This window comes from Podarcis gaigeae, assembly GCF_964106915.1.
Source record: "Podarcis gaigeae genome assembly, chromosome: 3".
Lineage (NCBI taxonomy): Eukaryota > Metazoa > Chordata > Lepidosauria > Squamata > Lacertidae > Podarcis > Podarcis gaigeae.
This window is the reverse complement of record NC_139680.1, coordinates 43,011,639-43,024,814: the sequence shown is the minus strand read 5'-3', so window position 1 is coordinate 43,024,814 and position 13,176 is coordinate 43,011,639. Positions and strand designations below refer to the sequence as shown.

Below are 13,176 nucleotides of genomic sequence, written 5' to 3'. Positions count from 1 at the left end.
CTGTATGAAAGGCATTACATAAAACACTGCTTGTCTTCCCTTCCCTCTCACGTGTCCCCACAATGGGCATTTAAGTTCATATTGCTTAAGCACAGCTTGTTGCCTCTGTTTAGGCAGAACTGCCAACTAATTTTTTTGCCATCTGTTCTTAGGAAGCTCGAGATTAAGCTTAATGGAAACCACACAATTCCTCCTTTTGGAGTGAAGCTTCTGTACATCTGAAAGAGTACTTCTTGAGCATGAATGTCCCTATGTTTTGTGCAAATATAACTAGCATCAGCTAATTATAGATTGGCTTCACAACCACTTCTTAGGCCTACAAATGTGAAAAAAGCATTACCTCTGCTCTCTCACATCCCATTGCTCTATACAGTAGTCTACTGGTAAATAAGGTGTGAAGTATTAATGACAGTCTAGGTAGTGGGAGTAGCAGTGATTATGACCCATCTTCTGGATTAAATTACATTAATTTGGTTTTGAATTTAGCAAAACAACTTTTGCAGTGCAATCTTATGATCTCATCGAGGTAAGCGGGATTGCAGCTTTTTAGATGCATTGTCTTAGAACCAGGAAGATGCACAAAGAGTGCTTTCCATTTCAAGACGCAAGGGGGGGCAGGCAGGATTGGGAAAAGAAAATTTATAAGGATTATATATATATATATATAGAGAGAGAGAGAGAGAGAGAGAGAGAGCGCGCATATCATCACCCTATCTGATTTCATGTCTCGGGAGCCAACATAATTTGGACCGAACTTGTTCAGAGTTGGCTTGGTTCTGTGGGTGTGGGTGTGTCTGTCTTCTCCTCTCCCCAATATACTACTAATGGGTGTAGAGAAGATCCTAACCCTCTTAACGAGTGCTGAGCGGGTAGCTGGGGTTGTGGCAATTACTCCAGATTAGTTTACTCCGGATCAGTAAATGGAGGGGTGATGGTCTTTGCAGTGCGGGTCAAGGGGAGGGCAAGCCGGGAGTGGCATCCTGAGGGCCGCCTGCCGCTGCCCCCTTTGGGAAGGCGAAGGAAAGTGGAGGCGGCTCCGTCTTCCTCCGAGTCGCCGCCGCCACGTCAGGGGGAGTTTCCCGGCAGCCTGCGAAGAAACGAAGGGCGGGCGGCTGCCTCCTCCTCCTCCGCCTCCCGCCCCTTCCACGGTCTCGCCTCGCCGCCGGCGTTGCTGTTCTCCGCCCGGCCGAAGGAACAAGCCTTACGTGGCCCCGGCGGAGTCCGGGAAGGGACGGGCGAAGGAGGGCGGGAGAGGGAAGAGGCATCGCGGGCGCCGCCGCCGCCATGGAGACTCGCTACAACCTCAAAAGCCCCGGTGAGTTGTGGGGAAGGAGCGGTGGGAGAATTGCCAGGGGCTGCTGCTTCTTCTTTAAGGGAAGGGGGCCCGAGACGGTCCTTTCGTGGCCTTCCCTGGGAGATGGCACTGCGGGGGTTGGGATCCACCATCACGCGAGCCCCTGGTTCGGATGCTCGGCTAGGCCAAGGCCACCGGCTCTCTCCCCGGCCTCCGTCTTCTGCCGCAAAGTGCCTGGCAGGAGGAGGGGAGGGGAGAGTCATTTTGCTTTATGTATTGTTATGGTTATGGCCCCTCAGTGGGTGCTGTTCTTGCGCTTCTTCGGCGATGCTTCAGCCCAAGGGAGACGTTTCTCTCGCCTCCTTCACTTTCGATTCCCCAAGAGGGTGACGAGGAGACGGCTTGGAAAACAGAGGTTATTCGTGTCACTGGGGTGGGGGGAGGGTTGTTGTTTTGTCTTCCATTTGCTCAGGGTTGGGGGGCATTTTTGCCCCAGTCCAGAGCTCCCCACCCACAGCTCATCTCTTGTGGCTCCATAAGAATCTTCTGCGTCTATTTTGGATCAAGCATATTTCCGGTTCTTCTGGCACACGTGTACCTAACACTCATCTCCATATAAGCTTGCAGTGTGTGTGTGTTTTCTTGCCTGAAGGATGCTTGTTCTTAAATTATTATTTTTTAAAATCGGGGGATGGGGCTGGAAAAAAACTCCACAGCATCACACTGTCAGTTCACATGACCAAATTGGTATGCAGGTTGAGTTGCTCTGTTTGTCTTATGGTACATATACAGAAGCTGTCTTCTACTGAGTCAGAACATTGGTCCCATATAGCTCAGCAGTATCTACACTGACTGGCAGCTGCTCTGCCAGATTTTAAATAGGGGCCTCTCCCATCTCTACCTAGGGATCTTAGGGATTGAACCAGGAACCTTCTCTGTGCAAAGGAGATGCTAGTCTGTTTAGTTACAGGTGAAAGGTGTTTAACTCTAGCTGCATACACAACACATTTATAGCACATTCTCTCCCTGCCCCCCCAAATCCCAGGAACTGTAGTTCATTAAGGTTGCTAAGAATGACAGCTCTCTGAGGTGTGTACACAGCCTCAGTTCACATGTAATTTTGCCAGTGCAGTGTTATGAAAAGCTGTTTGAGCAGAGACATGGTAAATGAACATCTGAAGAAACAACCACAAGATCACTTAAGTATGTGGCAACCGCTATAGTCACAATTGATGTTGATAATGTGGAATTTGGTCAGACTCCAGCAGTGGTTGCCAGCCTTTTTGAGCCTGTGGACACATTTGCAGACTTGAGAAACTGTTACGGGCACCACACATGCACCACAACCATACAGAAACATGTGCACTCATACTCTCCCCACCCCATCCCACTCCCGACAGCAATTAGGCTTGAAAAAATGTTTTAACTCCCCCTTCCTCTAAGTCTAATTGGGGGGAAGCAATCTTCCTGGAGAGTGCAGCTGGCAACGCAAGAGTTAATTGTCCCTCCCCAGCTTCAAGATCATGCCCAGTCAAGTCATGATTAGACTTGAAAAAAGCATTCTGTTGACTTTAATACAATATATATTTAAAGTGAAATTGCAACGGGGATGGGGATTTAGCATGGGGGTCCATACTTGTGGAGGGTTTATTCTTCTTTCCCCTATTATAAAGGCCCCCCAATAAGAAAAATTTGGTGGGGGAACCTGGACCTTGTAGGCACTGGCAAAGGCTTCTTCAGGTGCACCCATGAGTTCAATGATGGTGACTCATGCTCTAGTGTATTACATAATGGATACATTGTGAATACTGAAGCTCCACACAATGGACACAACTAATTGCAACCTGGAAAGTGGCCATTTGGAAACTTTATTTATGTACTTCTAGTACAAGATCTAGTACATTTTGATTTGCTAAATATTACCTGGCCCACATGGAAGATTTTGAATAGAAAACCATCCAAAGGGAACCTCCTATATCCAGCCACTTGTTTGTCTTTCCCTTAGATTGCAGCCTTTATAACTGTATTTTGTTATAGAAAAAAACTGCAAGGCAAACACATGTGACCAATCATCACATGGCTAGTGGGCCTTTTGAGCTGGTGGTAGCTGAGGCTTTGGTTAGTATGAGCTGTCTTTGGCTTCCCTGCCATAGGCTCATACTCTCATATGAAAAGCTGCTGCTCAGCATGTGCTGAGCTCAGATCTGATTAGCTTTTGTACTCAATCCCCACTGTGATTTTCAAGACTATTTGTGCCTTCATGGAAAAAGCTGATATAGACTGAGTTTAGCAGCTGCCAGATTTCACATGAACCTTTGTGCCAAGGTGGTGGTAGGTTCCTTCTAATCTGACTGAAAGAAAAGATAATACTGTATGCTGCTACCATAGGCCTAGAAGATTGTTTCAAATGAACCCTCTGTTTGGATATCCTTTATGCACTCTCTGCCTTCAGTGTATCCAGTACTTTATGAAGTATGTTGCAAGGAAGTATGCAGTCACACAGTTCTCAAAAGTTCTCAGAACACCCACAATTTGTGGTAGCATGGAGGACCACAAAGCTTACTTAAATCATGATGCTTTCTGGGTGACAAATGAATGCATTTGAGACATACCTGAAAATGTAATGGCATTTTGTATCTGAAATGGGTTTTTAATGTTTAGTATACCAGAGGTAGGGAACCTTGACTGACTTAAGGTCATTACTTTCAGTGGGTCTACTGTGAATAAGACGTGATTGGATGCAACATTCTGGTGTCCGGAAGACAGTGGGTGTTGCTAGATGCAAGAGTGGACAAAGCAAGGGATGTGATTCTTAACTTTGTACAGTAGGCTGCATTCCATTCACAAAACAGTCAGAAATTTCTACTCATGCAACTTTCCTCATCCTTCATCCAGGCATGAGGCAGTATCACAGCTCACAGACACATCCCAGCCATGCAAAAGCTCTCAAGGAGAGTGCAGAGCAGTGGTGACTGTGGCCTGGGGAGAGTCCTGAGAACTGGACACAGAGGCCTGGTGGGTCACATTCAGCCTCTTGCCAGAAATGTTGGAAGTACCTAAGTACATTTTTTTTAAAAAACCGAACCCTTCTGCAATACAGCCTTCACAGTCAGTGCTCATTCCTCTACATGGTTCTCTGCATTTAATATACCCTACACAGTTACCAAGGAATAAGTCATGCACTGAAGGCAGCCCTGTTTAGGAAAGCTTTTAATGTTTAACAGACTATTGTATTTTAATATTTTGTTGGAAGCCGCCCAGAGTGGCTGGGGAAACCCAGCCAGATGGGCAGGGTATAAATTATTATTATTATTATTATTATTATTATTATTCACAGTTAATTCTGAGTAATTGCACAGAGGATTCCTTTGTGACTAGCTCCAGAGTAGACACTATACAGAGTAGAATGCAAAGTTGCATTCTTGTCCTTCACAGTTCAGATGTGATTAGGCACATCACTTTTCATACATATAGATTACTTTTTAAAGGATAGCTCAGTGCAAATATCTTCCTTGCCCCTGGCAATTAATTGGAATTGTTCTCTTCCCCTGTATACTCAGCTCAGTCAGGGTAGGACAGAAGAATGAAAGAATGGAACATTTAAAGGGAGATGCAAGAATTGAGACAAAGAGTAGACATACTTTTTTAAAGCTGAATATAAATTTCATGCCTGCAAGTCATAAGAGTATTAGTAACTATTGAATAAATGTATTTCAGGATTATTTTGCAGATTTATAGAAATGTGTATACTATACTTTGTTTCAGGCTTAAGATAGTGATAAAGGAAGGTATTGCAGACTTAATTAGATTAGAACTATATTAGGTTACACTGAAGCCTGTTGGGACAAAGAAGTAATAAATTATGGCAGCCACTTTGGAAATGCAAAACTGCACTTAAATCTTGACTCACTAATCCCTTCAGAGTCAGAGATGAGAAGCAAAGAAAAACATGTGTCTTTGTGTTTAATAAATGAAATAATAAGAACTTTGTCTCTGCTTATACATATACACTGCATTAAACAGTCTGATAGGTAAGTGCCCAGTGCTTGCTTAAGATTTTTTTTTCTCCACAAGAATGATAAAAGTATTCTTTACTGCATATTTTTAAAATCACGATACTGTTTTGGCATTGTGGGCATGTCATCTGCTACAGGGGTCTAAAGGTAAAGGGACCCCTGACAGTTAAGTCCAGTTGCAAACGACTCTGGGGTTGTGGCGATCATTTCGCTTTACAGGCCAAGGGAGCTGGCGTTTGTCTGCTCCGCAGACAGTTTTTCCGGGTCATGTGGCCAGCAATACTAAGCCGCTTCTGGCGCAACAGAACACCAACACCAGAGCAGCACATGGAAACGCCATTTACCTTCCCACTAGAGCGGTACCTATTAATCTACTTGCACTTTTTGGCGTGCTTTTGAACTGCTAAGTTGGCAGGAGCTGGGACCAAGCAACGGGAGCTCACCCCATCGCAGGGATTCGAACTGCCGACCTTTTGATCAGCAAGCCTAAGGCTCAGTGGTTGAGACCACAGCACCACCAGCATCTAGGGATCTAGGGTGCAGCTAAAACTGCAATCCATCCTGATAGGGTCCTTCTAATCAAATGCTTGCCAATGGTTGGAGATAAAAGTACTCCAGTGAAATATAATAATGACCACTACCGAAATTTGTTTTCAAAGGATTGTGCCTGAGGCTTTATATTTGTTTAATGTATAATTTTAGGTGGCCTGTTAAAATTTCACATTTTGTAATCTATAAAATGAAGGTGGGAGTGTTTTTACTCCAGTAGGTGGCAGCCTCCCCTCTGAGGTGAAGTGACGTTCTGATGTTAGCAGTCCAACTTACATAAATTGTGAAAAGCAAAACGGTTCATCAGTATTGCTCAGAAGCTCTTGTCCTTGCCTTGCAACTTCTTTTGCCCTTGCAAAGCTTGCTTCTTGCCCTTGCCATTTCAAAAATTATTATATAAGAAATATTATATACACTTATTTTAGTAGTAACTGAGTCTGGTGAATTGCATACTAAATCAGTGGTGCATGTCTACATGGATATGTGTTTGAAACAGGGGCATTAAATTAGAATCAAGATAAATCTGATGGATAATTATGGTTAAGATCCATACAACCTAGTTTGGTGTTCTACGCTTCCATCAGGTTTTTTTCCCCAGGCCTCTTATTGCAGCCCCTCATTCCCACCCCTTTCTCTGAAAAGCTTCTGAAGGTCAGCCGTTTGGCCGAACATTTGAACTTAGACTAAAGGAGATCTCAACAATCCCTTTATGCATAGATCCTCTTTAAGCACATGGCTTTTTAGATCCCAGACAATTGCTTTGTTTTCGCTCACTTTGGACTGGATATGTAACCTACTTTGATTTTACAAATGTACTTGGAAGCACCTTTCTCCTTTAAAAAAAAAATTCCTTTGAGATACATACAAATATATTTACTGAAATAATAAACCTTCACATTTCTTCAGTTTTTCTCCTTTTTCAGATAGGTGACTGGACTTCAAAACACCTATTCTGTCTTACTGCCTTTTAATTGATATATTCTATAATTTCTTGCTATATTAAAACTTCATGTCTTGTTTTGCTGTTCCCTTTTCCACCCCAGCCATCCCAAAGCAGCTGAGGCAGTATCCTCCACCACCTTGGGATGAGCGAGAGGCACGGGTGGGCTGCCTCTCCCTTGGGGAGAAAGAAGCAGCCCATTAGTGCTCCTGCCCCCCCCCCCGTCCCGAGGCAGTGGAGGCAGTTTCTGCTGCTGCCTGGAGACAGGCAAGGGGGACTGGTGAGGCTCAGCTGGGGGGCAGGAGTGCTTCTTTGAGCCATCTCACCCCCCAGCTGAGCAAGCCCCATGTCCCACCAGCGTCTTCAAGCTGGATAGACATGGGGCTTGTTGAAGCAGAGGGAAGAACAAGGTGTATTGTGTCTTGGCGATGGAGCTTGTTTCTCCATCTGCAACAGTATGAGGGCAGACCATGATGTTGGTTTCACTCAGCGGTATATCGCTGGTGAAAGCACCACCTCTCCTGAGTTCCTCTGCCCCTAATACCGGTCCTGAGCAATAGATATATCGCCTAGGCCTATTGGCTATAAGTTTTTGATACTGAAATCACTTACAGTGTTTTTTTCCTTTTTCTTTTCTTTCAGCTGTAAAACGTTTAATGAAAGAAGCTGCAGAACTGAAGGATCCAACAGACCATTATCATGCACAGCCCTTAGAGGTTAGCATGTGGCCATTCTGATAAATAAATTCACAACAGCAATGCCTACCTTGATCAGTCTGTCTTTCATTGTATTTGCAGTTATTGTGAAAAGCACATTGAGCTGGTTTGACTATAACACTAAGCCCATGGCTTAGCATGAATATGTGAGGGCTCCCAGATCATGGCCTCTGTTCTCCCCCATCATGTCCTCCTGTTGCTATTATATTCAATGTATTTCTGTATATTTGGTTGCTTGTAGGACAATCTTTTTGAGTGGCATTTCACTGTCAGAGGTCCTCCAGATTCAGATTTTGATGGTGGAGTTTATCATGGAAGAATAGTACTACCACCAGAGTATCCTATGAAACCACCAAGTATTATTCTCTTAACGGTAAGATTGTTTCTCAGCCATTCATAACAGCATAAGCACTTGTTAGATCTACATCAGAAATTTGGTCTCCTTAAATGATATTTTTTAAAAGGTGTAAACAAATATAGACCCCTGGTTTTTTGGCCTTTCTCTTTGTATCCAGTTAGGCAAACTGGAACTTCACTTCTAGACTTTATGCAGGGAGCATTAGAAAAGTCCCAAGAAAAATGAATTGTGTTCTGTTCTGAACTCTGTGAGGCATTTTGTTTAGGGTGTTTTGAGAAATGGAATGTTTTAAGTGATTTGGAGAAGGCTTGGCAACAGTAGAATTCAGGATTTTTCTCCTATTTGTTTTGAGAGTTTTAATAGTTACATTTAAAAAAAAAAGGATTTATGTCCACTAGTCTTCAAAACATCACTACTGTTTTTTGTTCAGTTTACTGTATAACGTAAGAAAATTACTAGTTATGTATTTTCCACTATTCCTAATATTTGAAGCTGTTTTTCATTGCATGCACCAAGAATGCTACATACATCAAAACAATTTCCTCCTTGTGTGAGGGGGTGAGGTGGGGTAGATGTGTGCCTAATTGTGTTTAGTTGCTATGATTAATAACTGTAGGCTAGGGCTGGATTACCTTGATATTTTGGTCAATAAATTAAACTGGAGGAGCATTTTGATGTGACTTAGAGCAGCCTATGTGACTGCAGTCCTGTTGGTTATGCGGATTGTTTAGACAAACAGAGACACAACATGGACTGAAGATGAGATCTTGAGAGAATCTGCTGTATTCAAAGTGCCCCATGATATTCTTGTAAAGAAGCTGGTAAAATGTGGTCTTGACTACCACTCAGTAGATTTGTAACTGGCTGACTGACTGAACCCAAAGGGTGCTCATCAATGGTTTCTCTTCATCCTGGAGAAGAGTGACTAGTGGGGTGCCACAGGGTTCTGTCTTGGGCCCGGTCTTATTCAACATCTTTATCAACGACTTGGATGATGGACTCAAGGGCATCCTGATCAAATTTGCAGATGACACCAAACTGGGAGGGGTGGCTAACACCCCAGAGGACAGGATCACACTTCAAAACGACCTTGACAGATTAGAGAACTGGGCCAAAACAAGATGAACTTTAACAGGGAGAAATGTAAAGTATTGCACTTGGGCAAAAAAATGAGAGGCACAAATACAAGATGGGTGACACCTGGCTTGAGAGCAGTACATGTGAAAAGGATCTAGGAGTCTTGGTTGACCACAAACTTGACATGAGCCAACAGTGTGACGCGGCAGCTAAAAAAGCCAATGCAATTCTGGGCTGCATCAATAGGAGTATAGCATCTAGATCAAGGGAAGTAATAGTGCCACTGTATTCTGCTGAGGAACGGCTAAGGGAGCTGGGCATGTTTAGCCTGGAGAAGAGGAGGTTAAGGGGTGATATGATAGCCATGTTCAAATATATAAAAGGATGTCACATAGAGGAGGGAGAAAGGTTGTTTTCTGCTGCTCCAGAGAAGCAGACATGGAGCAATGGATCCAAACTACAAGAAAGAAGATTCCACCTAAACATTAGAAAGAACTTCCTGACAGTAAGAACTGTTCGACAGTGGAATTTGCTGCCAAGGAGTGTGGTGGAGTCTCCTTCTTTGGAAGTCTTTAAGCAGAGGCTTGACAACCATATGTCAGGAGTGCTCTGATGGTGTTTCCTGCTTAGCAGGGGGTTGGATTCGATCGCCCTTGTGGTCTCTTCCAACTCTATGATTCTATGATTCAAAGAAGAGCAAACTGTATCAGGGCTATCTATCTCCAGATCTCCTGCCTATCTGGCTGGGTTTCCGCAGCCACTCTAGGTGGCTTACAACATATATAAAAACACAACTAAAATCAAAGATTAAAAAACAAAATTTCCTATACATGCAACAAACAAACTAATAAACCAATAGAAAACAACAACAACAACCAGTTTACAACAACAAGAACCACCGGTTTACAGTTATGCCCAAATTAAGATAACCACCAACTCCAACTAAACATTTACCTAACACCAACCTGACAAAAACAAAACAGAGGAACGAACATTAGAACCATAAAAAACTTTTTTGCCAGTTGCAGCAAACCAAGAGTTGTTCCTGCGTGGCCTCCCAGTGAGCCGTTTTTAGCTGTTCAGGGTGAATCTCGGTCCTTCCCCCTAGACCAGGTGGAAATGGGCCTTGCGGCAGGGAGCGGTCTTCCTTCCAGCACTCATGTTTGTGCGAGTTCCTCTTTTAGAGGTGGTTTGGATAAACCTTTGACTGTAGTTTCATCAATCATTGAGAATACTCTGTTCTTTGAGCACGACTAAAACAATTCTGCTACAGCTGAGACTTCAAGTTTCTTTTCAGTAACATTCAATTACAGAATGTTGACTGTACAATTGTACAGTATTCCAAAGATACTGTACTCTCTTCAAACTAGTTGAATCTTGCTTATGAAAATGGTTTGAGTTACATAGTATTATTTTTCTTTATCTTTCTTTCTTATGTGCCCATTTAAGGCTAATGGCAGGTTTGAAGTGGGAAAGAAAATTTGCTTAAGCATCTCAGGGCATCATCCTGAAACATGGCAACCATCATGGAGCAGTAAGTATCAGCTATTGTTGGCAGCAAAGGGCCTCAGTACACAAGTACAGTGTTACCTCGGTTTAAGAACAGTCCTGTTTATGAATGATTTGGTTTACAAGCTCCGCAAAACCAGAAGTAGTGTCCTGGTTTGTGAACTTTTACCTTGGTCTAAGAACAGAATCTGTATGGCGGAAGGTACAGTGGGAGGTCTCATTAGGGAAAGCATGCCTTGGTTTAAGAACGGTTTCGGTTTAAGAACAGATTTCTGGAACGGATTAAGTTCATAAACTGAAGTACCACTGTAAGATTGCTGTGCTACATTCAACAGCAGATCTTTCCTTTTAAATGTTATGTGACATTCCTGCTTCTCTTCAGGCATGTGTTGGACATTGGGGGCAGGATTTAATATATTTTGCATTACCTTGGGCTTATTTTTTTTTAATTGCCTGTTATAAATTTGTACGTTAAGTAGTTTTCTCCTCCTCCCCTATTTAGTACTTAACCTGCACCCCTCTTCTTTTTTGATCACAGTAAGAACTGCATTGCTTGCTATTATTGGATTTATGCCAACGAAAGGGGAGGGAGCCATAGGGTCTCTAGACTATACCCCTGAGGAAAGAAGAGCACTTGCTAAGAAGTAAGGGTTTGCTTTTGTTTTTGTGACTAATTTTTTTTTTATGTTGAATCTTATTTCTGAATCTTATTCCTATGTTCCTCTTAAGTTGGCTAGGTAAATCATATTATTTGCTCAGTGTATAATGCTCAGTATGTTACATTGCATTCATAAGCATATTTACTCAGAAGTTTGTCCCACTTTGCTCACCTTCATTTATTTTGTGCATTCTGTTCTTAGCTTAGAGGACAGTCCTATGAATGCTTACATAGAACATCTGGATTTGCCTCTGAATAAACATGCAATGGATCAGGTGTCAGCTATTCTTATTTTTGCGTGTTCTTTATTAAATAAATACTTAAGAGCAAAACATTTAGTCACTTGTGTTTTGTTTTCTTACCACAAATATGTTATTGTCAAGAATGCACCATGGAGCTAATAGATGGCAAAATTTAATAGCAATTGTGCTGGTAGATCTATGGCAGACGTTATAATTTCATACATATGTAGATTCATTAAGAATGCTGGATATTTTGATCACTGTTGGTGGTTCAATTAAATTAGTGTATAAACTTTTGTTACTTTCCAGATCTCAGGATTTCTATTGTGAAGGATGTGGATCACTTATGAAGGAAGCCCTCTTGCCATTAACATCTGGAAGTGCTTCAAGCCAAGCTGATAAAGAGGCTAAGGAACTTGCCAGGCAAATTAGTTTCAAGGTTGTTTAACTATTTGCTGTTTCCCCCCCTCCCCAGTTTATTTGAATAGGATCATACCTAGAGTAGGTTGGTTGGTGCAGCTAGCCAGGTCACAGTTCACTTGGAAAGAATGGAGGCAGCAGTAGTTGATTGATTGATTATGTGGTGGGTTGGCCATACTGCTGTATTTATGGCATCACAGTTTCTTCGGTGGGTTTCAGAATTATTGGTTGTACTGTGCTTTGGCAACCAAATGATGTAAGCATAGCAGCTGAGGTCCAGAATTTCAGGCATAAATTGAGAAGACACTTGCTCTGGAAATAACATTGCACACAATGTGTGTGCACTTGTTTAATAACAATTGAATAAATAATGCTAGAGAAGAGAGAAGATGCATTATATAACATGCCTGATTAAAGTTTTTAACTGATGTACCATTTGTGCTGTTTTGTCCTTTTAAGGCTGAAGTTAACTCATCTAGGAAATCTGTTGCTGAACCTGCAGACTTATCGGGATTTAACCACTTGCCCAGTTCACCTGAACACCAACAACAAGAAAGTACAACTCCAGCATTCCAGGACACCACCCCCAATGAAGTGGTAGGTGTTTCAAAAATCTGAGATAAACAAATGAAGGCAAAGACTTAGAAAATCCAAATAATATTGGTAGAATGTCACTTTAGAGCATTTTTAAAAGCTTATTAGCATTCCAGCAAAACTACTATTGCTGAAGTCCTGTCACCTTCCTTTACTCATCTGTTGCCTTTTGTCACTGCAGCTCTATGCAGATTTACCTGAGAGTAAGTTCCTTTAAATTCAATGAAGTTTATATCTTGATAGACATAAGTAGGTTTTTACTGTGTATGACTTTTCAGAGCTGTTGGCCCATAGGAAATCATTTTCATCAGTTATTTTAGTTCTGACCTTGCTTACTATATTATTTTAACTTTTCTATCAAAATCCAATTTAAACATCTTCGTAAGCTAAGGATATATATATAGAGAGAGAGAGAGAGAGAGAGAGAATATCCTGCCTTTTCGAATCTAAATGGTCCTTGTACAGAAGGTAATTTATTTGCAGCAGTGATATGGACTTGCCCCCAGAGCCACACTTGTTTTATCCCTAAGCCTGAGAGACTTATATAAACCAAAGCAAATAGAGGCCCTGCTCTTTAGTGATTTGCAGCTTTTATTCTATTAAATATGCTTATCATGTTCCTTTTTGTTTATAATCTCTCAAGTAAATTTGACTACATAAAGGGCAGTATTAATTCTGACCATTTTAAATAATTGTTTGCTTAATTATGACATATTAATATAGCCAAGAAGAGTGCTTATATAACCCATCCACTTTGGAAGTAACTGAGGCCTGGTATTGTGACAGGGCAGCTGCTTCTATGA

General features: G+C 42.1%; 1 protein-coding gene and 1 long non-coding RNA gene across 2 annotated transcripts in view; one reads left to right on the top strand and one right to left on the bottom strand.

Moving 5' to 3' along the window:
• Positions 1–13,176, bottom strand: part of LOC310840838 — a 387,462-nt gene that overhangs the window by 2,756 nt on the left and 371,530 nt on the right. The gene's annotated exons all lie outside the window — the stretch shown is intronic.
• UBE2J1 (ubiquitin conjugating enzyme E2 J1) overlaps positions 784–13,176 on the top strand; it is a 17,220-nt gene continuing 4,827 nt past the window's right edge. Inside the window, exons 1-7 of the mRNA XM_083734029.1 lie at positions 784–1,315; positions 7,442–7,515; positions 7,757–7,888; positions 10,400–10,484; positions 10,998–11,103; positions 11,669–11,798; positions 12,239–12,376. Of these exons, the coding sequence (XP_083590155.1) occupies positions 1,285–1,315; positions 7,442–7,515; positions 7,757–7,888; positions 10,400–10,484; positions 10,998–11,103; positions 11,669–11,798; positions 12,239–12,376 (696 nt within the window). The 5' untranslated portion in view covers positions 784–1,284. The remainder of the gene's footprint in view (positions 1,316–7,441; positions 7,516–7,756; positions 7,889–10,399; positions 10,485–10,997; positions 11,104–11,668; positions 11,799–12,238; positions 12,377–13,176) is intronic.